Here is a 25,238-nt window from a genome sequence, read left to right on the forward strand (position 1 = left end):
ATCTTCTCTTTTCTAAGTAGCCGTGTTCCACCCGACTCCCAAAATAGCGATTTTAATTTCAGTTAAATGTTCGCCTCTGACGCACAGGTGAAAGGGGTTGAACTGAGTGTACCGCTATCATTTCTTCACCCTAATGAATAAACATGTTTCTTGGTTGTTCCTGTGCGTTCGTGAGTTAGCATATCTTAATATTATTTGTGCGTTTGTTTTCTCACGTACAGGTGCGCGTGAGCGATCAGCAGGTATGCTAACGTGGGCACCGCGTGGAGTCATTGAGCTAGTGGCACGTGCGAGGCTGTAACGCTGCATTAACTTTGGTCCAAAAAAACAAGAGGGAGGCTGCAAACGTGGGGGAAATGCCGGGGGATTTGTTTAGAAGTGCAGGACCTGACATGTAGCACGTGACTTCAGACCAAACCAACCCAGAAACACTAATTTGTCAAGGATTGTTTGTGAGCCCGGTTCAAAACTAGGGTGATGTGTCTTATTGGTTCTTGTGAGCTCAAATGTGTACCAAAGTCTATTTTTGCAGGAAAGAAAAAAATAAAATAAAAGATTATACCAGAAAATCAGCTCTGATGAGCAACTCATTATCCCCATGCTATGCAACTATACGCACCTACAAATATAAACCTTTTTGGTTTCCTTTTCAGCCAGAAGTTCAGGGCCAGTAACACAAACCCTAGATTGATTACATACTCTTCTTTTTCTCTGACCTTTCATATTAAGAAGATATTGGCTCATGTGAGACTGCTCCAATTTAACGCATTCCTCCCATCTTTCAGTTTTTCAGGGTAAAGGATCCAAGAACTATTTAGGAGGATCCGGCAAACAATTGATCTGATCTGAGTGTTCAACTGTTTTGACCTGTTCCCCGAATCACATCACATCAGACCAAAGTGTGCCTGAAACTACTAATTTAACAAATAAAGCACTGTACCAGATCATGCAGTGCTTCCATGAAGCGCACTGTCCATAGTGAGAGACTTCATCATGTCCAGTTACAGCTCATGTAAACGGCTTATTGGACTGCTCTGGGTACAGGTACTTGTGCAGTATGATTTCCTCACAATTAATTTCTGATAAGTCATTCCTCCACAGCAACAGTGTCTTATTACTTAAAGTGGGCATACGTTAGATTGGAATTATTTATTAAAGCCCCTGAATTCGTAAGTAAGTATAGCAACTTTTCCCTAGACTTGGGGCGTAAACCTTTTTATTTATTGGATTTATTAACAACTCGTGTAATACGTTTTAGAGACAGTTGTGCAACATTTTCCCACAGCAGATCCAGCTGAAAACTGAGATAATCTATATAATATATTATATATCAGTTGATCAACAATGTCTCTTTAATGTATCAGGGTAATATTGACACGAAGCTTAGATTTGATGCACTAAATAAAAAGGCTTATATTGCACTATAATGGACCTGGCCTTTCAAAGCACTGCTATGTAAAGAAAAATCACTGGGGCCATGATAGTGAGAGCTGTGAGTAAGCAAATAAGAGCCAATGTACAAATGGATGTTTGTCCTGTTAACTGAATCACAGCTTATCTCTCCGTTTAACTCTTTCCATATATAACCAGGCATATTTATTCACCTCACTTTTTATATTGTTTTTTCTGTTTCTCCAGGTCAATTTAGTCTGTGAGCAATCTTTCCTTGTTGAACTAATGTGCTGTATAGCTGTAGTATAGCTGTAGGCTAAATGCATGCTGTAACGTAACTGTTTATGGTCTGTGTCTGTCTTTGTTTGATCAGAGCCAGAGTAAACTGTTGCAGTGACAACCCAAACCTGTAGACTCCTTCTATTACCCAACTGTTCTACTTTTCACTAGCTCCTCAAAATACGAGGGTTTAAAGACATTATTCTCTCACTGGGGTCTTTAAAGGAGCTATTACAGTAAGCACATGAATGGAGTGATATTACAGGGTCTTTATTTCTGGAAGTGGTAGAGCCTCATAATTGAAGTAAATTGGAAGTCATTTCTTTGTGGATGTTTCAGAATTAAGCTCAATCTTCTTCTTATTTCACCTCAAATTAAGTCATTTTAGGCTTTTATCCCGTATGTCTCCTATAGTATAAAATAGGCCACGTTCCCTTTTGCTTAGAAGATAATTCAGCCCCTGCCTCCTTACAGTAATTGCAGGTATGTTGCTTGGGAATAATCGGTTACTTAATATGTAATTCTTCATAATAATTTCTTTTGACATATTTTATAGTATTTCCTTTGAAAATGTGCACATTTCTCAGAATTTATGTCACAACTGAATCTGACTTACGTTCAAACAGTTACTCAGTACTCACATTACTCCAAGTACATTTGGGCCTCTACTTTTAACTTCTACTTGTGTATAATAATTTTATAAAATAACGCCACTCTTACTTGAGTAAATATTTTGGCTACTCTACCCACCTCTGGTTGTAGGTCTGTTTAATGTGAGTAAAGTTTATTTGTGTTCTAATGGATTTAAACTTAATAATCAAACAGAGTTAAGATATAACAACACTTTATTCAGTTCACGAACAACAGCACAAATATATTCTCTTTGTACCATCTGTATTACAAGCACCGGACCTCAGTGCTGTTTTGACCAATGTTTCTAAACCGGCAAATTTCCATTAACACATCACGTTTTAATCCTAAAGCTTTACAACAACCACAAGAATCCAAATACACTTAAAAAATAAATACATTACAGTGCCATAAAAGTTGTGTTGACTCCTTGACTTAAGTCATGCTTCTTTCTGTACAATGTTATATCAAAAGCTGAACAGAATCTCCCTGTCTTCCACTGAGACGTGGATAAATGGAGACTTTTGATGCTATATATACACATTACCATAACTTTTCAAAGAGCACAATCTTTACTACGAAAGATAATTGCTTTTTTTTAATCAAGCAAAGTTTTATCCCAAAAATGTAACAGCGTCTTTACAGCGTCAGGCACCTTTGCAAGATTCTCAAATCATACTTACAACCGGCACTTGACATCTGAAGTTCATTTTCACTCAAGCCAAAACTACAGTTTTATGAAAGTTTGAATTCTGGAAATGTCTTTGGTCGTAGAAATGTGAACGGAGCAAATCATTGTTTTTTCTCTTGCAGTGTTTTCATCTTAAATCTCCAGTGTCCAGATGGTCAATTTCTCCTTTTCTAGATATAGACACATTCTTAAAACTCATGTACAGCGTGCTGACCAGCGTCGCCTCCTCGTTCATGGAGTCTTTACCCTCCCTATGGCGCTTACACAAAAACGTCACCATCCTTTGTGGAATTTGCCCACTGAACAAGAGGTAAATGCAGGGGTTCGCGCAGCTGTTCAGGCTGGCCAGCAACATCAGGATGGTAAAGATAGCAGCTGCAATGACAGAAAAGATAACACAATGTGATATTTGAGTTTGCACATTTGTTATGGAGCCTTGGCTCATGTTAAAGCTCAAAATATGTGTAATCTATGAGCAGATTACACAGTGCTGAGGGTGACCACCTGTAACATCTTTGACTGTGTAGCCATTTAAAGCTCTATACTCCTATCATGCTATTACAATCTCAGTAGTTGTTAAAATGTTAAATGTATGGATTTGATCTGCAGTGCCCACGGCAACCTTTTCCATCAGGCTTTGTAAAATAGATTCAATTTTCAGATCTGTCACTCCATGCACAAAACTAAATGACCTGTCCCATTATTTCCCACTATAATTGATCATTTTAACTTAAAGTAAAAGTAAAAAGTGTACCCTTTGAACAACATACCTTTTACATAAACCACTATGAACAAGTATCAAAAGGAAATGTAGGACTATGCACATTTTTGGTATAAAATGTCCCTTTTGAGGTGTGCGTAATGTGTGCGTAAACTAAGATCAATAAAGATGTTTTGTGTGGTGAAAATTGCACGCATTTTGTCACTATATATCGGAACCAAAATTAAAATATACATATATATATCCCTACACTGTCCATTACAATTTGATTAACTATTGGATCGTGTAAAGTCGTTAAACAACAATAGCCATATATGGAATCAAACACACTTTCTTTGGGCGCGTCGTTGTCCCAGGCAGACCAAAGCTGAACGGTGAAGAAAGGTGCCCAGCATAATATATACGCCAAGACTATAACCACGGTCATCTTCAACGTCTTGACCCGGGCTTTGGACATCCCTGCAACACCACTCGCTCTGGGCGCCAACGGAGCCTTTTGGTACAAATTAGTCTGGATGGCTCGACAGATGCGCACTTGGCAAATCACCACCGTGATCACAGGCAACACGAAAATGACCAGTGTGGTCCATGTAATGTAGGTCTGGAGTCCCCATGGCTGAATGAATGTAGCCCAGCAGTCAAAAACTCCTGGTTCGACTTCGATTTGGGAAAAAATAAAAATTTGTGGCAAACTCCCAATCAGAGAGATGCCCCACGACAGGCACACAGGGATGTTGAAGCGCGTGCGAGCCCGCTGGAACTTCACCATCGGGTTACATACGGCTTGGTAGCGATCCACGGTCATCACTACGATCATATATGTCGACGAGAACATGCCAAGAACTTGTAGATATTTGACAAGGCGACACATGAAGTCCGGGCCAACAAATCTATCCGTGATGTCCCATAGAAGTTGCGGGCAAACTTGAAAAAATGCCACCACTAAATCGGCGAGGCACAAGTGGAAAACGAACACGCGCATCCTTGTCATCTGCTTGCGCTGGCGCCACAGGACGCACAGCAGCGCCGTGTTGAGGATCGCTGCGCTCACGAAAATAACTCCAAGCAGCGCAATTTCCACCTTGGCCAGATACTCATCCCTGGGTACGAACTCCGGGAACCCGCTGCTGTTGGTCGGGCACATTGTGGTCTCTTTACATGAAAACTGAAAGACTTAATTTAGGCTAATTAACACACTATCACCAAAGGAACAACTGTAATTAAACATTAAACATTAAACTGTGTGGCTTTTCCTCCAACAAAGCAAGGTAAAGTCCACTGGTGAAAGGACGTTGACGTCTCTGTCCTTTGAAATTGCTCTGGTTCTGTAACAGACTGACTCTCCAAGTGAGACAGAGCTTTTTATGTGATGAAGACCCCGGGAGGGGCTATGGTTCAGTATTACGGGCTATAGCTTCAACTCTATGACATTATTGTTCACATTAGTCTACAAAAACACATGTGAAGCCTCCAAATGTGTTATTATATATATATATATATATATATATATATATATATATATATATATATATATATATATATATATATATATATATATATATATATATATATATATATATATATATATATATATATATATATATATATATATAGGCTTGGCAATAAGTGTTTTCTTTATATTGTGAATAATATGACTGTGCACTTATTTCCAACACTGTAACATATTTTTGTATTAAATTATTTTTTTCGTTAGTTACCCTAATCACAAAACATGACGAAACATGACGAAATTACGTTACGTAACGTCAACGCGGAAGTAACAATGGAAACAAAACATCACAGCTCAGTAATCGAAGTGATGGAAAAACTCGATAAAATGGTCTGTTTTTGTTGTAACTAGTTAGATTAGCAGATGAACTATCTGATTGTGAGTGTTGTCACTCACTTTGTTTACTGGTGTAAACCAATTTGTCCCTGTTTGTGCTAACAGTTAGCGTGTGTTAGCTTTACACTCCTCCAATGCCACAGGACGGGGACCAGTCTCTGCCGCTGGTCCGCTCTTTGAACAGCAGGATACCGGTCAGTGTTGTGTTCTGTAACCGCACTCCTCGTGTGCTACGACCTATGTGGGTGGACTTCAACGGAGAACCTTGTCCCTATCCTGACCTACAGCCAGGCACAGCCAGAAAGATGTGCACCTTCGCAGGTAAATACGTGTTTCCTAAAATAACGGTAGTGCAGTGTGCTAACTATTTGCACTTGAACAAATGTTGTTGTGTTCTCAGGTCACCCATGGATTTTCAGAGATGCAGAGACAGATGACCCGATGAAAGTGAATAGCAAAGAACTGTACCTTCCCACACCAGCTGCAAGAGGCAACCACATAATGGCAAATGTTACTTTACCAGGTACAGTCCTTTATTGTAAGAAGTAATTTATTTACTAAGACTTGAAAGCAGAATGGTTTATAATTTTTTCTATGCTTTTTTTAAAACAGTCTACTCACTCCAGAATCGTGCTCTTCAAGTCATCAGGCGACTCGTCCAACCAGAAAACTTCAGGAGGTTGGAAATCCCTCCCAGTCTTCATGAGGAGCTCGAGGACAAACCCAGCATGACAAAGGATCTTCGGCGCATGAACCAACGGGTGGAGCAGCATCTGCTAGAGACGATACAAGGCAGAGAAGGAACATGAGAGAGGTCATGAAATATGTGGACTCTGATTTATACTGGGACTGCAACCAGAGAAAATCAAAAAGTGGGACATGTGGCATGTTTCCTTCATTTGTAAATGACTTTTTTGAACAGAAGCAATTAACTTCCACTCTTGTTCATACAATATCTACTATTATTGATTTATAAAGGTCAAGGTATACTTTATTCATTCCCGTAGGGAAATTCATTTTCTGCATTTGACCCATCCTCAAGCCGCTGGGGCAACCTGTAGGAGCAGTGAGCTGCCAGCATGGGCCGGCGCTCGGGGACCCATCTCCATGATGTGCAGTCAGGCTGGTGGCTGGAGGAGAACCCGGAGGAAACCTATGCAGACACAGGGAGAACATGCAAACTCCACACAGAAAGGCCCCGTCCCTGGTGAGAATCGAACCCGGACCTTCTAGCTGTGAAGCACGAGCGCTAACCACTTTGGGGGAACCACTTTGGGGGAACTCATTCCCCCAATTCAATTTTTTTCAGGGTAAAGGATCCGGGAAATATTTTTGGGAATCCGGCAAAAAATTTATCTGATATAATGGTGTCTAATGAGAGTGTTTTGGTCTGTTCCCCCAATCCATCACATCAGACCAAAAGTGTTCCTGAAAATACAAATTTACAAATTAAGCATTGCCTATAAATATATATATTTTCTGAATTGAACATTTAATGTATGAGATACTGTTACCTTTTAACCTTGTAAATATGCACTTTTGTTGAGTTTGTAATTAAAATGTACACTGGAATTTGAATGCCTGTTTTAGATTTATTCTTTAAAAATACTACTGTGGAGGTAGAACAAAAGGTCACAATTGTTGACAAGCCTGTTGCTAAGGGACAGATGTAATTGAAACCATGTCGTTCTTGGTGCAATACGGTCCACTGCATCGAACAGTCATTGAGCAAAATGCAGACTGTAGAGAAGAGAAAAACATGGGAGTCAGATCGCTTCAGGCAGGAGCAGTAAGTCAATGCTTTTGTGACGTTTTTATGAAATACATTTTGTATTTGTATTGCATCTTGTATATTGTACTTTTGGCAATGCACAGTAACCATTACTCACAGTTCTTCAACTTACTTTGCCAGTATGACATCTTGGCCACGGTCTCATCCGGTAGTCTTTCCACATGTTCAAACCAATCACTGGACCAAGATGAAAACAATGGTAAGAATAAGCAGAAGTAGACTAGTAGGTCTTGAACATGGTGTTCCTTTAAAAACAAACAAAAGATAATACTATCCACATAAAAAACAGGTCTCTTGCTGATGAATATGCTATTCTCAGTAGGAGCTGGTACAAAGTCATAAAATATTTTAGATGAAGGAATGAAATCAACACACTGCGGAACTGGCCTTCAAACATTTATTTTACACAGGTACCTGTTTATCTGGCAACCCTGCCTACGGCTTTACTGAAGAAGACAGGTTGGTAAAAATATGAAATTCACAGCCAACCCATGTGTCAAAAGAGGGAGTTGATGATGCTTTTTGACAGGTGCTCCAATGTATGATTCCACTGAAGGATCCCCAGAAAATAGGACCATATTGCCACCTGTGGCAAAAGAGTGTAATAACGAATCTGAAGTAATTGCCCAAAGTAAGTATATTATGCACTTTTCTAGTGGTTCAATGAAAAACAAATGCTTACACAAGCTTAACCCTCTGTTAAAAAGATCAAGACCCAAACTGAAATAACCAGAACCAATCTATAGCTAAAATGTGTGTGAAATTAAGATCTATCAGAATGAACATAAATTAATTGATTTCTCCCAAAGCTTTCACTCCTACCAGACCAAAGTCCTCCTCTACAGTATGTCTTATGCCCCAGTACAGAAACATTTACAATGATCGAGCAAGAAGGGGCTTTCGCTACTGGCTTATTGAAAAGAAGGCGCCAACATGTAAGAACTTATTCAAGTTTACATGAACCGTAGACATGAATTTTTCATATACAGTATCAAGTAGAAGAATGGACATAATGCCAGTTTCTTCAATTTGACCTCAACAGCTACATTTGTTTACAATTTGAATGATTATTTCTATTTCTACCTATGTTGCAGGTAAAGGACACAGCTTTGGCGCTTATAAGACTTTTTTGGGATTACCTAAAATTTGATCAATTCGTTCTCATTTTACCTACATTTCATCAGTGCCCATAGGGGATGAAAGTCCTGTCACTACCATGTAAAGTTCATTTAAGTAGAACTACTTTCCCCCCCTTGTTCCCTTGTGTACTGATCATGTGTACTCATCTGTTAAAAAAAAACAACAATTTAATAAATTGGATTTTGATTTCATTTGTGTGTGTCTGTTCTACTCTCCACTGTCAATGGTTCTACTTCGCGCTAGATTTTTGAATAGATTCTATTAAATCTCGCGATATCACTATAATTGCTGCGACGTAATTTTTAATCGGTGGGAAAATTTACCATGTGGAAACACAGCTTAAACGCGTTAAGAAAAATGCAATGCTAACATTTTACTAACATTAAAACCATCTACTTAACAGCAGTATTTTTGCCCGGTGTTGACCCACACAGACGGTGGTATATGCTAACTCGGCTAACAGCTAAATCAGCTCTTGCTACTCGCTCCTGCGTCTGACCGCAGTCACGTCCTCATCTTGCGGCTGAATAAAGGTATAGTTTCCAAAGCAACATCCACCTCTTTTCAGTTGAATTTCATGTTTTCACATGATGTGAGTAAGTAGCCGGTCAAGACCACAAAAATAAACAATTATGATCTCGTTATTAAAAGTGAACTTTGAGTAGACTTTTACAGTAGTTGCTAATGCTAACGCTAGTCGCTAGCTCTTAATTGGTTTATTAGATGCACCTTGCAACGTTATAGCTGCATCTCTTGATATAAGATGGATTAAAAGCCCTTTCATGTTATTATTATTCTTAGTAGCACTTTGAAACAAAGGCAGCCAGAGGCGCTCATTCCTGTTTTGATGTACAGATATGGTAAGAGTCGGAGAGGTGAAGTTTTGGCTCCAAACTGAAAACACGCCTTTGTGCCTTTGGAACAACATGATGATTTGTGATTTGTAATATAAGTTCTGCAGATCAGGATAATGTGTTTGGCAAGATCACCATTATATAAAATGATCACTGTATAAGGCAAGTTTTTTGGTTTAAAAAAAAAAAAAAAAAGAATTCCCTCCCAAGCCTAACATGTATAATATGAAAAATGCATCTTGATTCTGCTAACTATCCCGGCAACAGCAATGTCTCTGCTGTCCATAAGAATATATTACAGTTAAATATATGTAGTTTTACAGACTAAAATGAATGGACTTATTGACTCAAAATAGTTAGTATTCTATTTGTGTATCATTCATATACTTTTGTTCTTTGGTAGATCCTCATAAGTTTTTAAAATGTTAACGCATCTTAAATGCTCATTATTTAACTCTCCAATTAGGCATTCCACCATGGACAGTGCTAAAAGGCAGAAGGTGAAGTTCAAGTGGCTGCGTACCATCGTGTCCCCGGCTGGTTCTCTCAGTGAAAAACATGTCTCCTCCACTCCCTCATCGTCAAGCGATGGCTCTTTCACCTCTCCCATCGGCGAGTCCCCAGGATCTGCTGCTTTTGGGGAACTGACCCTCAGCACTCCCAAGAGAAAGGCGGATGAGATGAGTGACAACACCATGTCATCTTCAGGCAAAGTCAAACTCCGAAAGCTCTCCAAAAAACGCTTTCAGACCCTGGCATCTCCTGAGGTACATTATGGGTAAAGGGCTGTACAACAACACACAAAGTAAACTGTCCTTGTTATTTTTCTGACAAGCAATTTGTAATTTATAATTTACAATAAGGATTCAATTGGCACAAGATACATTTAAAATACTTCAGGCACATTTACATGTTTGTAGGGGGTGTAAATGTGCAGCCCTAATCTTAGCACTGTAAGACTGTGAGTAAAAAAAAAAATGCATTAGATTGTATTTTCCTGTTTGTTTGTCTTTGTTTAGTTTATTTGAGCAGTAAACATTCTGCTCAAGAGGAGGGGCTGAAGCACAAATCTTATGAGCAAAGTTTGTTCATAATTTAACATTATGAACATTTTTAATCTGCATTTAAAACAAAAAGATCAACTGTATTTACCCCAAAAGGGATTTGTCCTGTGCTACAGGGCTACTCATCTGCAAACACAGTTCATAAAATCATACAGAACTTTAGAAATCACAACAAAAAAGAGCCACATCTACATTGTCACCATAACACAAATCGAATCAGCCTCTCAAAGAAGTCACATGTTTAAAATGTTTAATACTGGGGTTATTCACTTATTTCCATAAATAAATTTTGCACAATTCAGTTTCTTTATATGTACTGCATTTGATCATAAATACTGTATAAAAAAAAAATATATATATATATGTTTTTGTTATAATATATATATATATATATATATATATATATAAAAATACTGCCTACTGAACTTGTTTTTTGTTGTTTTTTGTTATTTCTCTGGTTTTGTAGGAGACGTCTATTGGTAAAACACCTCAAAAGTCGGACACCAGTTTTCAGCAGGAAACGGCATCGCCTTCTCACACTTTTATTTTTCGAAGAAAAGAGAGGACACCTGAGGAGGTTTCCAAAGCCATCTACAAACATGCGCTTCAAGCAGCGTTCGGTAACAAAGGAGCAAAAAGCAGCACAAAGAAAAATACATCGCCATCCGCTCCTGAAGAAACAAGTCAAGCTTCTGTGGAGCAAAAACCCACTGATTCCAATGGATTAGGCATCCCCAGGTGGTCCCCCACGCTGCTGCTTCTGGACTCAGACAATGAAGATGAGAGTTCAATGGGAAACTGTGAAAACAGGGTAAGAAGAGATAGGAAAATAATGTGCTGCTTGACATTACATTTACCATGGTGATACTGCAATTATTTTGTTATTCTCGTTATATTGACCATCACCTGATAGTACAGAGCCTTTAAACTATCTTTACACAATTTCTTTCTTTCTTTCCTTTTTTAACCTACATTTAATCTGGACAGTCTCACTGATTACACATGTGTTTTAGTGGTTTGGGAAACACACACACACACACACGCACACACTGAAAGAACGCTAAACTCGGGTCCTTTAGCTCTGGGTGAGACAGCCAACTGCTTTGCCACTGTGCTGCACACAAATACCAAAATTAGATAGTAAATGTCAAAAGAACTCTCATTAGAAAGGGCAAGTAATGATGGCCTAAAATGGTCTTATCTGGACCCTAACCCTTCCATTAGGCACTGCAGATACACCATAGAAGGATAAAGGCAGATAAACATGATATAAAATCCTGTTCTGGCGTTTGCATTTGTGCACCTTTTTATCCTACAAATTCAATTGCCAATATATTTTCTCACTGATTAATATGTAGTTTTACTTTTTAATTTTCCTGGTCCTCACGAGCACACAAAACCCTGTCTATAGCTATAAATAACAGCATAGAACCAGGACATTTTAAAAGCATCTAGAGCTTTCACAGTGCATTAGTTGGTCCCCTAATATTTTTCTTGTGGACTGTTTCAAACATGCTGTTCTTTCATACCCATTCACTTTTTTCCATCCTGTGACATGCACCTTTCTTGTCTTTTCAGAGTGTCGTGCTAAAAGGAAAAGATTCACCGAGCACGTTTGTACCACCCACTGATTCTCTGGACGGCAGCGATGCCTCTCTCTGTGTCGAGCCAATGCAGTACACCGACTGCTGTTTCTCACCTGAGAAAGAAGATGGCAGTCTTTCCCCTCAGCCAAACCAGGAAAGGGAAACTTTTTTGACCCCCCATGAAAGTCCGGCGGCCACATCTGAAAACTGGGAGACGCCTGAAAGAACGGTTATCTTTTCATACAGACAGAAAGTTAAACCTTTGCCAAACTTGTCAAAAAAAACAGAGAGCACGCAACCTCAGATTGTTAAGTTCGCCGATCCCTTTGCTTTGCCAGTGCACTCAAATAGACCTCGTAGGAAATCGGATGTTGACCTTTCCACCCACTGCCCACCTTACTCTCTTACCCAGTCTAGCGCCCCTAAAAGAAGATGGTCCATGATAGAACCTGAGCAGACTTCATACCCAACAGTGCAAAGTGGCGCTGGCTTCCTGGACACCCACTGCCACTTGGACATGCTTTACTCCAAGCTTAAGTTCTCAGGGAGCTTCAGTAGTTTTCGGAGGAAGTATCAAGACAGTTTTGGTGCGCAGTTTGAAGGGTGCATCGCTGATTTTTGTAACCCCAGGATTATGGTGAGAGAAGACATTTGGGAAAACCTGCTGAAGGAGGAAATGGTGTGGGGGGCGTTTGGGTGCCATCCACATTTTGCCAAAGACTATTCAAACACACAGGAGAGGAACATCCTGTCTGCCCTGAGGCATCCCAAAGCTGTGGCCTTCGGGGAGATCGGGCTGGACTACTCACACAAGAACTCGACTGACTCCTCCCAGCAAAAGAAGGTATTAATTATAAGGTTTTCAAAACAATCAATGCAGAACGGTTACAGGGGAAACTCGGAAAATTTGAATATAAGTTAATAAAAGTTCATTTATTTATTTCTTATTACATGCCAGCGCTGTGAGGTAACTCCTGTTGTGATATTGGGCTATACGTATGTCACTTTGCATGTAATGAGTCTATCATACATTAGTTTCACAGTTTAAGTTGAATTACAGAAATGAATGCACTTTTTAAAGATATTCCAATTGTCTGAGTTTCACCTGTATAGTCGTCATTACAAATGATGTTGATCACTTTAGTGTCTATGGTTGACTCACTTTCCTGTTTCACAAAGGTCAAATATACTGTCTTGTTTCGGCATCTGGAGTTATGTGGTGTGAATATTTTCAGGTTCTTGAGCGTCAGCTGAACCTGGCCGTGGCCATGAAGAAGCCGTTGGTCATTCACTGTAGAGATGCCGATGACGATCTCTTCGAGATTATGAAAAAATGTGTTCCTAGAGACTACAAGATTCACCGGTGCGTGACTTTTAAACTCTTACCATTTATATTTTACTGATCATGACTCGCCAATAGCATGACAAAAGAGCCACGTTCTCTCTTCTCATACAGGTTTGCGCTACATTTCTTATTTAGTTATTGATGGGCAGAAATATTGGTGTATTAAGGCAGCCCAAGGCTTTAGAAGAGCCTTTTTTAAGTGCCGTGATGCACAGTGTCCAATGTGTGTTGATGTGCCTCATTAAGTCGCATTAGATAGAGCGCCACACGCTGGTTTGTGTGTGTTGGTCTTACCTCTTCAAATCACACTTTGCTGTTCCCCTTTTTGGTTTTACAGACACTGTTTTACCAATGATTACCCGGTGATTGAGCCATTCCTGGAGGAGTTCCCAAACCTGTATGTGGGTTTCACTTCTCTCATCACTTACTCCAGTGCCACTGAGGCCCGCGACTCTGTCCGAAAGATCCCCCTGGAACGCATCGTACTGGAGACGGACGCTCCGTACTTCCTCCCCAGACAGGTCCACAGAATATGATTGGGTTTAGTGAGGCAACAGTTGTAATCAACAGTTAAATCATCATTACAGTTAAAAAGGGGTTTGCATTCACAAGTTTTCCTTCAGGTTACTCATTTTGTGCCTTTCTGTGTATGTACTTAATCATTTGTAAATTATCTGCTTTTTACACATTTCTACAGCTATAGGAAATACTTTTTGACTGGCAGAGATGTCACTACAAACCAGCCAGATGTAAATGTCGGTTGGATTGCTTAGCTCTGAAACTGAACTGCCTTTTTATTAACTGTGCACACAAGAGTTGACTTGTTCATTGATTTACTTGTTCATTGAATCTGTCAAATCGTCTTTCACCTTGACTATTACCGGTAATAGCTTACTTTATTTTCCAGGTAAGTAAGAATGTTTGCCGCTTCTCCCACCCTGGAATGGGCATCCACACGCTGCAGGAGATCAGCCTTCTGAAGGGAGAGGACATGCCCACGGTCCTGAGCACGATCCGACAAAACACGCTACAGCTCTATGGTATATGACCCGGATTACCTACAAATAAATGTGTACGCTTTTGTTTTAATGTACTAGCTTCACTCTAATTCTGTTTGTGTGCATTCTCAATTATAATTTTAACACGATACTATATGTTTGCTCCTTGTTTGGGCTTCTACTGTAAATGACTGTCTTGCTGTTAAAGAAAATTAATTAATAATTGAGTTTTATGCTGTTCTGGTTTGCCTAATATTTGCATGGCCACTGTGGAAGAAATGTGGCTCCGTTTAATACAGAGAAAAAACTGATAGCGTCATTTTCCTGTCGTTATTGCTTTGAGAAAATGTGCGGGAGCAATGTGTGCTTTGCTCTTAAAGCCTTAGCAGCTTTTTTCCACAAAAGAAGCCTTTTTAGAAATGATGGATGAAAAGCATGCGGAGTATAGGTTTTATACAGAGAGTGAGACATGGTCGCTTCAGCTGTTGAAAGGTCTTAACTTAAATAGAGGTCAGTCTGTACCGGCGGAGGTAGAGAAATAACGACTAATGGGAACTTCCGAGTCAGTGAAAATGGGAACAATCAGCACAACAGCACTAGTTGCTTTTGACCTACTTTTTGTTAATGAGCCGGGAAACATTTGGAGCAGCAGTTATGGCCTTGTGACCTCAAATAAAACGTATTTTAAGTTATGTTTAATAGAAAAAGAAGTACATTTTAAAAGTCTGGGTATTATTCTGATCTGCGGAATGATTGCCTCAAAATAAAGGGCCTGGGGTTAACAGCAGTTGAAGTTACTTTTAGAAGTTCTTGACATAAGTACTTTTGTAAATATAACAAGATAGATATGCATGGAATTATTCTGAAGAAAAACTATAAAACGTGACTAACTAGAGCCGCTGCTGGCCCTTCTGGGGCCCTAAGCAAAAATCCACACAGTCACATCCCATGGCTATTCGATGAAGAGCAAACTCATTTACGGTCAAAAACCGTTCCACTGTGCAGTAGTGCAGGGCAGAAGGGGGACACAATGACCTCAATTCAGGCCCTGCCCTCTGTGTGAGAGCCACTAACCACTAAGCCACTGTCAGACTGGGATTTAGAACTACCATAGTCCCCCACTTTTTAAAATGGTAAATGGTCCCATTCTCTCACCTCAGGTCCCTGACCCACAGTTTGGGAACCACTGATTTAAAACTAAAAACCTGCACCTGACACTTATTTCTGTCTTACCACTGAGAATTATCCTGTGAGTAACCCAACTCGTTTTAGACTGTGCACATTCAGAGAACCTGAGTTACTGTAAGTTACGGTGCTCATGGGAACCGTGTGGATTCACTTTTAAACAAAAAGGCCACGGAGAACGGCTTTACTCTCGTCTGTTCGTCAAACTACAGTCCTGATACTAGACTCACCAGACACAATAAGAAGAGTTGAAATGAGAGTGTGGCCGTTGCAGCCCAGAGTCTGAGCAGAGAAAACGTAACACATGATGCAGCCGCGGAGGAGCCGCGGATGAGGTGAAGCGAGCCCCGGGAGACGGACGGCCGAGCGGGGACACGAGCGGAGAAGCACTCGCGCTTTGGAAGTGACGGGGGAAGGCGGTTCCTGCTCATTCACTTTATCAGACTGCTGCGTTTTGGTGTTATATGTGGCAAAGTAGGCGGAGAGTGAGTTAACTGCTCTGGAAGAAAAATCGAGTCTAACCTGTCGTGCTTTTAATTTAAAAAAAAAAAAAAACAATTAAGAATGATGTGAGCTAGAACCTTCACAGCGGTGTTATACATAGCAAATATTATTGGACTCGAGTTTGTGAAAATTAATGAAGATAAAGAGCTTTAATGTGAAATTTACTCACTAACGCTCAATGAGACGTGAGCGCAGTACCGGAAGAATCCAGTAGTTGGCGATAACGACAACTGTCCCCAAGATACTAGGTAGAAGAAGGCATGGAGTAAACTCAAGTCAGGCTAGGTGAACGTCTAAAACGCAAAATAAACATGGACAAAAAGAAACCGTTCGCCGTAACAGCTTCTTCGGTGAGTACTACATAACACCTGTTTGAATGGCTGATCACTTTTATATTTTATTTTTCCTTGACGCAACTTATAACGCATTTAACTCAGAGATGCTAACACGCTAACAGACATGATGGAAACAATGCTATGGACAACATCTTTGGTCAATTTATCTTTTTCACTTTTATTGTCACTTTATTTATTCTCTTAAATCTTCAGCTCGTGGACCTAAAAGCTGAGTTGTACAGAAAACAGGAGCAGTTTAAACAAGCAAAGCTCTCTCAAGACAGTGGGACAGCTGCATTCAAAGTCAAAGAGAAAATTGCTGTAAAGGTACGAGTAATTTGTGTACGCATATTGATAGTAAAAGACCAAAGGTGTAAACACGGTTGTATTTTTATTTATTTTGGATGTGTAGAAGCCTTCCGTGTGGAGCAAACAAAATGCAGGCGTTTCGGACCGAGCTCAGAAAGATGCAGAGCAGTTGGCAGAGGAGCAGGACAATCTCAATGCTGCCAGGTGAGAAATAAAGAGTAAACCCTCGTGGTGCTGGTTAAAGTAATTTGTGAGAAAGTGTTACCATATAGGACACTATTTGTAAGGTCTTTTAAAAGTCTTGTAAATTTTCTTTCTAGGCGCAAACTGGAAGAAAAGGCCAAACTCTATGAACAAATGTCAAAAGGAGATTTTCCAGGTTTGTGATGATGCACGTCCCAATAGAGTTCGGGAATGTGACGTCATATCGCTAAGCATTATGGGATTAGCAGCAATTGTAAACTAATGGAGATTTTAAAAGTTAAAATACTGTGAGTTCACATTAAAACACTTGGACCCCACAGTGAGTTTAATGTGTTTACTCTGCAGTTAGCGGAGTTGTTCCATGGCTTTTTTCACCACTTTTTAGACTGGTTTTAGCTAATGTTAGTCAATGGAAATGTATGCTAACAGCTGCAAAGATGGCGCATCTCCATGGTAACTGGAATTTCCCGAACTCTATTCTTTTGTATCCAATTTACTGTTTTGCAAAATGACAGTGTTATACAGTGTTTTTCTTGTGTCAGATGAGGAGACGGAGGGTCTGTTTCTGGTCGATTTTACACAAAAAATCATCGACAAAAAGAACGAAACACTCTCACAACAGGAGGCCCAGAGGGAGCGAGAGGAGGACAGGGGCAACTCATCGCCGGTCCCTCCTCCCGAAAACCCAGACGAGGAATGGTAAGATTATGCTTTATATCCATCAGCATTAGTGTCAAAACAACACTTAGTTTGACAATATTTGGTTAACTGAGAGTCATAGACTATTATAGCATCAAGAGAGAATAGGTTGCGTTCACGTGACATCACAACATTCTAAAGAGCCTATAGTTTAAAATTGAGGTGGAGGGCAACTGACGGTAACTATGGTAACTGACAAAATGCATATTTTTATGTCTTTGTTTTTTGGCTCATATCTCAGCCAGTGCTGGAGGAATCCACATGAAACACAAACTGTCACAAAGTTTTCGTTTAGGAGATTTCTTCCTAAAACTGCATTTCTCCCATAGAGTTGTATTGGCCCCGCCCTCCACCTGACATTATGACATCATCACATTCTAAATCGTGAACGCCACCTATTGTCAAGACAGTTATTAGGAAAACTGTACTGCATGTCTGTCGGGTTAAAATGAATAAATATAACAGAGAAATCATTTTTACACCAATTTGACAAAAATTACAGAATAACAGCTGGAGACAAATGATCCAACATTACAAAAGTACCTACAGAAAATCAGACATACTCAAATATATTTCCAATGTTTCTATAATATTGCCAAGTATCGGACAGTGTTTTATATGGCACTTTTTGTTATGAGATCAGAATAGTTGAAAAATATGAACTTTTGTGTTTTTTGTTTACTTTGCTTCTCAGATAAAATGCAGCATCTGTTCTCTTTCCTTCAATATCTGATAGATTTGGGGATAATAAATTAGATTTTTGGAAGAGGGTGATGGAATAGGGCTTGATCTGTCCAAATGCAAGTGCAGGGGACACATTTCTCTGCGGGACAGTTAAAGGGCACCTTAAACTTAACCCTAATTACTATACATTACTTGAGGACTCAATAAAATCAGCCATACCACTGAAATCTTTTTGACAGCTTGTTCCTCTTAGAATTTTAAGTATACTCCAGTGTTCTTTGACATTTGTATTGTTAGTATGAAAACTTACATGTCCTAGTCATATATATTTGTTTAGGTTTTTCCTTGAATGCATAAACATATATTATGCTCATGTATTTCAAAGCATTAAGTAAGGGATAATGTATAGAACGCTGGTCATTATCGGGAAAATAAGCACCGACGCTTCGCGTCGGGGTTAACATTAATAAACATCAGTTTATTGATGTTAAACTGGACGTTCCCATTGAAGGTGCAGTTGGAGAGGAGGAATGGTGGTGCATCTCGGGGTATGGTGAAAGTCGCACTCTCGCTAACTTCACGAGCGATTCCCCCAACTTCTCTCGCAGGGACAGGGACAGAGATAGTGGCAGGCGCATCTGGAAACAGAGCATATACCATGCTGAATAGGCTAGCTAGATCGGGAAAATGCATTAGGCAATAGCGTTAGCAACTCACCAGAAAGGATCTGGCTCCACTTCTCCCGGTCGGATGTTGTGGGTGCCCAGTAGCTCTTCAGGCTGGTCTCGCATCTGTGTCCGGTAACCGTCATGATCTCCCTGGTTTGCAGGCCGGCTTTTGATAGTAGCTGCACAGCTGTACTGCGCAGGCTGTGGTTGGTGTAGCGCGTCGAAAGTGCAGCTGTCTTGCTGATGTTTGGCATCATTTGTCCCAGAGCATTATGTCCCATGGGCTCCCTGGAATACCAGATGTTCTGCTGGTTGAGGGCATCCTGTGGCTTTCTCAGAGGGTGTAGGTAGAAGGGAGCGGCATCCGGTGGGCAATGGGAAAGATACTTTTTAAAACTTGAAACTGGCAATTTGGGTTGGTTGGCTCAGCAAAAATGCTCCCGCGATACATCTGTTGCATCGGATCCCTGGGATCTTTGTGATTTTTCGTTTCTGCATTGTGGGATAATGTGATGTATTCTTTTCCATTTTCATCTTGTTTTAATTGGAAGGACTCCCGTGTTAGGTCTCGGTTACCCTCCCTTCCTCTACGTGCAAGGTGTAACTGGACATCAAACCATACTTTTCTTACAAGGCCGATGGCTGTGGTTGTAGAGAGGACCCCTGAATCCTTGATCTTCTTTAAATCAGCGCTGGAGATGGGCGGATGATGCTGGCTGGTGTCTTTACCACTCTTGCGATGTGCCTTTAAGACCGACGTGTATACATTGTTGCTGGAATTGAATAGCGGGTTTTTGAGGATGTTAAAATGGCTGTAATAGTGGCTTATTCCGCAACGCAGAGCAGTGTAGCTCGCCACAGAGTAGACATCTCCGGCGCTGTTTCGCACGGATGGGTAAAATGATCGTAATAATTCGTTCAACTCGTCTGCATCTTCGGCAACAGACGTGTTTTGGGTCTCTTTTACCCAATCACTTTCATAGCCCAAACTGTACTGTTTTTGGTACTTTTCTCGTGTCGGTTTTCCTCAATTTCATTAATCTCGTTAGCTGTTAGAGGTTTATGTCGCTTACTGGTCTTCTCCTCCTGTTCTTCTTGGTTTTTTCTTTTATGTTCTGGAGACGGCGAATTGTTGCATTCGGCCTCCCACCAGTGCTCAAAATCCCCGTACTCGCCATAAACATTAAAATTCACATCAAAGTCACTCATTTTTTCGACCGCAGGGTGTCGCTGAAAGCTCGTCGCTGATTTTTTTCAGTTAGGACAAGTGACTGGACTACTTGCGGAGTGATATGAAAGACTTCGAACTCCGTTGCCAATGGCAGCGGTCATTATTTTTTTCAGAGGTCCTTTATCAGAAAATAATGACCGGTAGAACGTTGGGAAATCCCATTCAAATCAACGGAGCTTCTACTTACGTTGTGAAGAGCCGTATAATAAATATAAATAAAAGGCCTGGGCCCATCCGATACATATTGCGATACAATATGTAATATGTTAACCTTAAAATGTATAAAAAGAAAACGTATAACATATTATGTCCATAAACCAAATGACATTTACTGAAGTGTTAACATTAAAAAGTGCGTTAACACAAATGCTGTTACTGGAAAACAAGGGAGTGAATGATCAAAATGCCTCCAAACAGAAGTATTGCAGAAAAAAGTGTTGCTATCCAAATCCTATAAGATACTTTGTCTCAGCAAATAAAAATGTTCTAAATGTCATAAAAACATCACTATATAGAGCTGTGGTTCTCAACCTTTTGGAGCCAGGACCCCCATTGTAATTGGCAAGGCAACTTTATTTATACTGCACATTTCGTTCAGGCAACTCAATGCCACTATATATAATATTATATGCTAATAAAAATGTTTTGATCTGGCAACTCCCTGGTTGGGTATCACTGATAAAGAGAATGGCAATAGTCATTTTACACCATCAGTTCTGTCATAGTTTGAACCGTGTTACTTGTGCAGTTATGGAGTTATTTTAAGATTTCTTTGTACAAGTAAGGGGGGTGCACCGTTCCTGGAGGTACTGCAATACCAGGTCGATGCGTGGAGTGGACGGAGCAAGCCCCTATTCCATCTCCCTGTTCCAAAAATCAATTTAATATATGGTCCCCGGGTAGGGGACGTATCAGATATTAAACTGATAAGAACAGATACTACACTTGATCTTAGCCAAAAGGCCGAGAAGCGATAACTACGATATGGCCAAGTGTCTGAAGGCTTTGTCCCTGATGCCGCTCTCAGTCACGGTGCAAAATACACCGAGGTAAAAACGTCAAACAGACGACTTCTGAGCAACCTCACGTGAAGAGCTAAACATTACAATCCAGACGCACCTTTTAGAAGCGCACTTAGAAAGCTTTAAAAACGCATATTTCGAATTATAAACAAAACGGGTGCGGCGTAGCCTTACTTCCGGGTCACATGGTACACTCCCGTCCAATGGCAGTCACGCGCCTTGGATGAGACGCTACAATGTAATTATTAGACAAACACGTGAGTTAATCGAGTCGCTTCTGTGTAAAGGTTGCTCGTGGCTCTTCTGCTGTTCGAATTGTTGCTTTCATTGATTTGAGTCGTTGTGCAGCGCGCGCGTCCTTCACGTGGTTATGAGAGAATGCTAAGCGCCCTCTAGTGCCTCTATGGCGTTCCTGCAGTTTCTGGCCTTCAACGAGTGTAGAGTAGTAGACTAGACTAGTATAACTTTTTACTGGGCACAACTTTAAAGACGACTTTGTTTTAAATGAACCAACAAAATAAAATGTCTTAATCACTGAATGTATTGCTGTGTTGTCTGCAGGGTGGACTATGTCGATTCCTTAGGACGATCTCGAAGATGCATGAAAAAAGACTTGCCTAGTTTCCAGAGAATGGATTTGGACCTGAATAAAAATGGGTATATCAAATACAAGATCAATAATATCACAAATATCAAGATTGGTAATTACTTTTCTAGATGGTTTTGTCATTTTTTATCCTTGTTCTACCAGAAAAGTGCCTGATGACCAGAAGACGTTGCTTTCTGAAGACATGCGCAGAGAGTTACAGCGAAAGGAGTGGGAGAGAGAAGAAGAGGAGGCAATGAAGAGGCCTGTGGGTCCAGTCCACTACGAGGATATCAGAGCACAAGGTTTCTGCACAAACATAAAGCCATGAGTGCAAAGACAATACTTTCAGTTGCCTCTTATTTCCATTCCTTTTACTACAAATGTGACCCGAGTGAATGTTTGTTATTTCAGAGGCGAGAGAGCTGGGAGTGGGTTACTTTTCCTTTTCTCATGATGAGGAGGAGCGCCGCAAACAGAGGGACACCCTGGACATGCTTCGAGACCAGGTGAGACCATTTAGGAGAATATTAAAGCTAGAGTGGTTTTAAATAAACCTGTGTTGCCAAGAGGCATTATGCTACAAAATGATCCAGGCTAAGGTGTAACACAGGGATTACAGAGCATTAAAAAGAAACATACATGGGGCTGAGCAGCAATAGACTAGTCGATGCGAAAAAGATCAGAGCCAGGTGAGGATGAGCACAAGAACTGCTGTTGTTGCTGTAACAGATGGCGACAAGTGGATCGTCACACACTGTACTGCACTGTTCTCACCAAGCACTTACGATATGCATCAGGGCCTCCTCTGGCAAGATAAGTACATGTGGATGGATGAATTTGTACACAAAGCAATTCCATAGACTTTACAGATTAGAATGATGCATTAAAGTGCATACATTTATTCCTCAAAGGCAAATAAAATCAATATAGCATGACAATCATTAAATTAAGTGCAAAGAGTCCATGTGTCCATTCTTTATAAGATAAGACTTTATTGATCTCACAATGGAGAAACTCGCTTACTACATCAGCTCACAAACACTCAGGGTGTGCAAATAGTCAGGAAAATGTGAAATCAATTTAATAGTAAATAGAAGAATCTTATATACAATGAATAAACCAAACTTTTTTTATTTTTTACTTTTTAACTTTCAACCCACTGACCACAAAAACACGGTGAGCGGTGTCCAGGGCAATCCTGGCCGGAGAGGGGAACTTATAGTACATATTTTTAGTGGTGGGGGAAACCGAAGGAGATGTACACAGACATGGGGAGAACATGCAATTTCCACACAGAACAGCCCCGTCCAGCCATGGTTTGAACCTGGGACATTCTTGCTTTGAGGAACAAGCGAGAACCGCTGTGTCACTATTTGGTTGCAGTCTGGATTAGTTGGGCTCTATATTCATTCAACCCAGTTTACAACATTCAGCCCAGTCTCACTTGCAAGTTTTTGATTTAGAAATGTGTTATTTTCACTTTTGAGACTTCCAGTTCAGTTTGGTACTCGTTGCAGCGGCAGTTTCACAATTTTGCGTTTTCAAAGCTGGTTCTAAAGATGATCGACATCCTTAAGACTACATGTCTATTACAAGACTTGATAACAAATCTAATCTCTTTTACACTTTTTTTAGACCACAGAGCAGCGGATTAAACGTGAGCGGCTGAAGGAGAAACGGCAGACTCTGCTCAAGGCTCGACTTGCCAAAGTCCGACAGAGAAAAATGAAAAAGGCTAAACTGGATGGTGTCGAAGATGAGGAGGAGACAAAGGAGGAAGACGAACGTAGGACAACACAATCAACTCCAAATGCAAATGATCAGATACAGAATAGACCTTGCTGTTTAAAACCAACTTATTTTGTGTTTTTTAAAAGACTAAACTTTAAAGTACCACCTCACACAGTCGCGGCAGATTGGCAGCCTTGCATTAATTTACTCCAAGGGCAGCTGTGGCTACATAGCGTACCCTCACTGAGTATGCAGAGAATTGTCCCATGTGAAGTGCTTTGAGTGACTTCAAAGCTCTGAACAAAAACATTTTCCTTCCCTTTTCTTTTAAAAAGCAGATACATATGTAAAGGTGAAGTGTAGGTAACTAAGGAATTATTACACGAGAATAATCCAGCACATCACTCACTGTTGTTTAGCTTCATATAGTTCTACATCAAAGAGCTTTCTTACCATTAGTTGAAATTATACCATTGTGTCTGAACCGCTTTTTTGTTTTGTTTGTTTGTTTGTTTGTTTTTGCAGCAGAGGAGGAGGAGCCTGAGCCTTTGCCAGAGGTGAGCATCGTGAAGAAGGTTGAGGTGGAGGTCCAGGAACGAAGAGACACCAAACCAGGAGTGCCCCACGTCAGAGAGTGGGACCGAGGCAAAGGTCAACCAGCTTTTCATTTCAATGTTTAGCCAGCAAAATAATAATGATTGGTTTCTTAAACATTTATTGAAACTCTTCTCCTCACTATTGCAGAATTTATGTTTGACGAATGGAAAGACCGTCTCCGTAAGGATCGCGACTCTGAGTTTGCTCCTCCTTCGGCGTATTTCAACGACGACACCCCAAGACATAGATCCGGAAAGTTCCAAAGCTACGTCAAACCCAGAGCTAAAACGCTTTTCACATCCGTTAGAAATTCAGACGATCTATTTGAATCCCAACCAGAGCCAGTGGCAAAACCAACCCCTTCTCCTCCTCCTCCTCCATCAAATTTGCAAAAAGTAGAACCAGATTTACCGAAACAAGCACCTAGTGTGTCTGTACCTCCACCAAACATAGCCCATGTAGCTGCTCCATACCGACCTCCGATTCCTCCACCGAGCTACCCCTCGTCAGAGCCACCTCCTCCTGGGGTTTCAGTCGCTGCCCCTTCGATGAGCTACCAATATCCACGGCCGCCATTTTGCCCCCCTTTCCCTCCTTCATTCCCCCCTCCGCATTTTCTGCACCCAAATATGCCCTACCCACCCCCTCCGATGCCAATGTACGCCCCAAACTACCAGCAGCCTCAAAGTACGCAGCAGCAGCAGCCAGAGTCCGCAGAGAAAGAAGAGGCTAAACATGAGAATCGGCAAGAATCTGCATCAAGTCTGGATGATTTTCTGTCCTTCTATAGACAAACTAGTTGAGTGAATGTTTTTAAGTAGAAATATGTACAAAGTTTGTATTCATTGATTATTCATTCAGATAAACTACTGGATGTTATGAAGACGTTACATGGCTGAAAATACTGTTGCAAGTATATCATGTCTTTGTGTCATTCGTTTAATAAATCATAAATATTTGACTTTTTTCAGAAAGCTTATTGAAAACAGTTGACCAGTGGCAGAAAAATCAACTTTGTTAATTTGATTAATTAGGAGAAAATGGTTCTTGCAGTAGGAAGGGAGTGTGGATGTTGGACAATCCACTAGATGTCGCTCTTCTCCAAGGGGCTACATGATACTTTTGCCCCAGAAATCCCCTGT

General features: G+C 40.5%; 4 protein-coding genes and 1 long non-coding RNA gene across 6 annotated transcripts; 4 read left to right on the forward strand and 1 right to left on the reverse strand.

Moving 5' to 3' along the window:
- Positions 1–2,998: 2,998 nt before the first annotated feature.
- LOC306979797 (vasopressin V2 receptor-like) lies at positions 2,999–4,857 on the reverse strand (the record flags this gene model as incomplete). Its single annotated transcript, XM_079578923.1, has 2 exons — positions 2,999–3,367; positions 4,044–4,857. The coding sequence occupies 2 exons, from the start codon at positions 4,855–4,857 to the stop codon at positions 3,120–3,122; spliced, it is 1,062 nt and encodes a 353-aa protein (XP_079435049.1). The 3' UTR covers positions 2,999–3,119.
- A 730-nt stretch (positions 4,858–5,587) lies between these two features.
- On the forward strand, positions 5,588–6,462 carry vhl (von Hippel-Lindau tumor suppressor). Its single transcript, XM_079578943.1, has 3 exons — positions 5,588–5,880; positions 5,960–6,082; positions 6,172–6,462. Exons 1-3 carry the CDS (start codon positions 5,694–5,696, stop codon positions 6,366–6,368), a joined length of 507 nt encoding a protein of 168 aa, XP_079435069.1. The 5' UTR covers positions 5,588–5,693; the 3' UTR covers positions 6,369–6,462.
- A 582-nt stretch (positions 6,463–7,044) lies between these two features.
- LOC306979851 lies at positions 7,045–8,537 on the forward strand. 2 transcript variants are annotated; one of them, XR_013793966.1, is made up of 6 exons: positions 7,045–7,348; positions 7,472–7,550; positions 7,762–7,810; positions 7,881–7,982; positions 8,161–8,286; positions 8,446–8,537. It is a non-coding gene; the product is annotated as an uncharacterized lncRNA (long non-coding RNA). The 2 variants fall into 2 exon arrangements; XR_013793965.1 differs by having other exon boundaries at positions 7,045–7,550.
- A 1,284-nt stretch (positions 8,538–9,821) lies between these two features.
- Positions 9,822–14,388, forward strand: tatdn2 (TatD DNase domain containing 2; the record flags this gene model as incomplete). The annotated part of the gene is made up of 6 exons (XM_079579016.1): positions 9,822–10,112; positions 10,876–11,220; positions 11,988–12,839; positions 13,231–13,358; positions 13,678–13,861; positions 14,248–14,388. The coding sequence occupies 6 exons, from the start codon at positions 9,822–9,824 to the stop codon at positions 14,386–14,388; spliced, it is 1,941 nt and encodes a 646-aa protein (XP_079435142.1).
- Positions 14,389–16,263: 1,875 nt separating this feature from the next.
- ccdc174 (coiled-coil domain containing 174) lies at positions 16,264–25,018 on the forward strand. Its single transcript, XM_079579149.1, has 11 exons — positions 16,264–16,377; positions 16,576–16,689; positions 16,775–16,875; positions 16,992–17,050; positions 17,418–17,574; positions 21,741–21,836; positions 21,931–22,070; positions 22,180–22,274; positions 23,404–23,554; positions 24,025–24,150; positions 24,244–25,018. The coding sequence occupies exons 1-11, from the start codon at positions 16,339–16,341 to the stop codon at positions 24,897–24,899; spliced, it is 1,734 nt and encodes a 577-aa protein (XP_079435275.1). The 5' UTR covers positions 16,264–16,338; the 3' UTR covers positions 24,900–25,018.
- Positions 25,019–25,238: the final 220 nt, after the last annotated feature.

This window comes from Gobius niger (assembly GCF_951799975.1).
Source record: "Gobius niger genome assembly, chromosome: 20".
Lineage (NCBI taxonomy): Eukaryota > Metazoa > Chordata > Actinopteri > Gobiiformes > Gobiidae > Gobius > Gobius niger.

Coding starts and splice junctions, on each gene's coding strand:
- ccdc174 (XM_079579149.1), top strand. CDS start 16,339: ATGGACAAAAAGAAACCGTTCGCCGTAACAGCTTCTTCG. Junction 16,378..16,575: donor TCGCCGTAACAGCTTCTTCG/GTGAGTACTACA, acceptor TTAAATCTTCAG/CTCGTGGACCTAAAAGCTGA. Junction 22,071..22,179: donor CGAGGATATCAGAGCACAAG/GTTTCTGCACAA, acceptor TTGTTATTTCAG/AGGCGAGAGAGCTGGGAGTG.
- vhl (XM_079578943.1), top strand. CDS start 5,694: ATGCCACAGGACGGGGACCAGTCTCTGCCGCTGGTCCGCTCTTTGAAC. Junction 5,881..5,959: donor AAAGATGTGCACCTTCGCAG/GTAAATACGTGT, acceptor TTGTGTTCTCAG/GTCACCCATGGATTTTCAGA. Junction 6,083..6,171: donor GGCAAATGTTACTTTACCAG/GTACAGTCCTTT, acceptor TTTTTAAAACAG/TCTACTCACTCCAGAATCGT.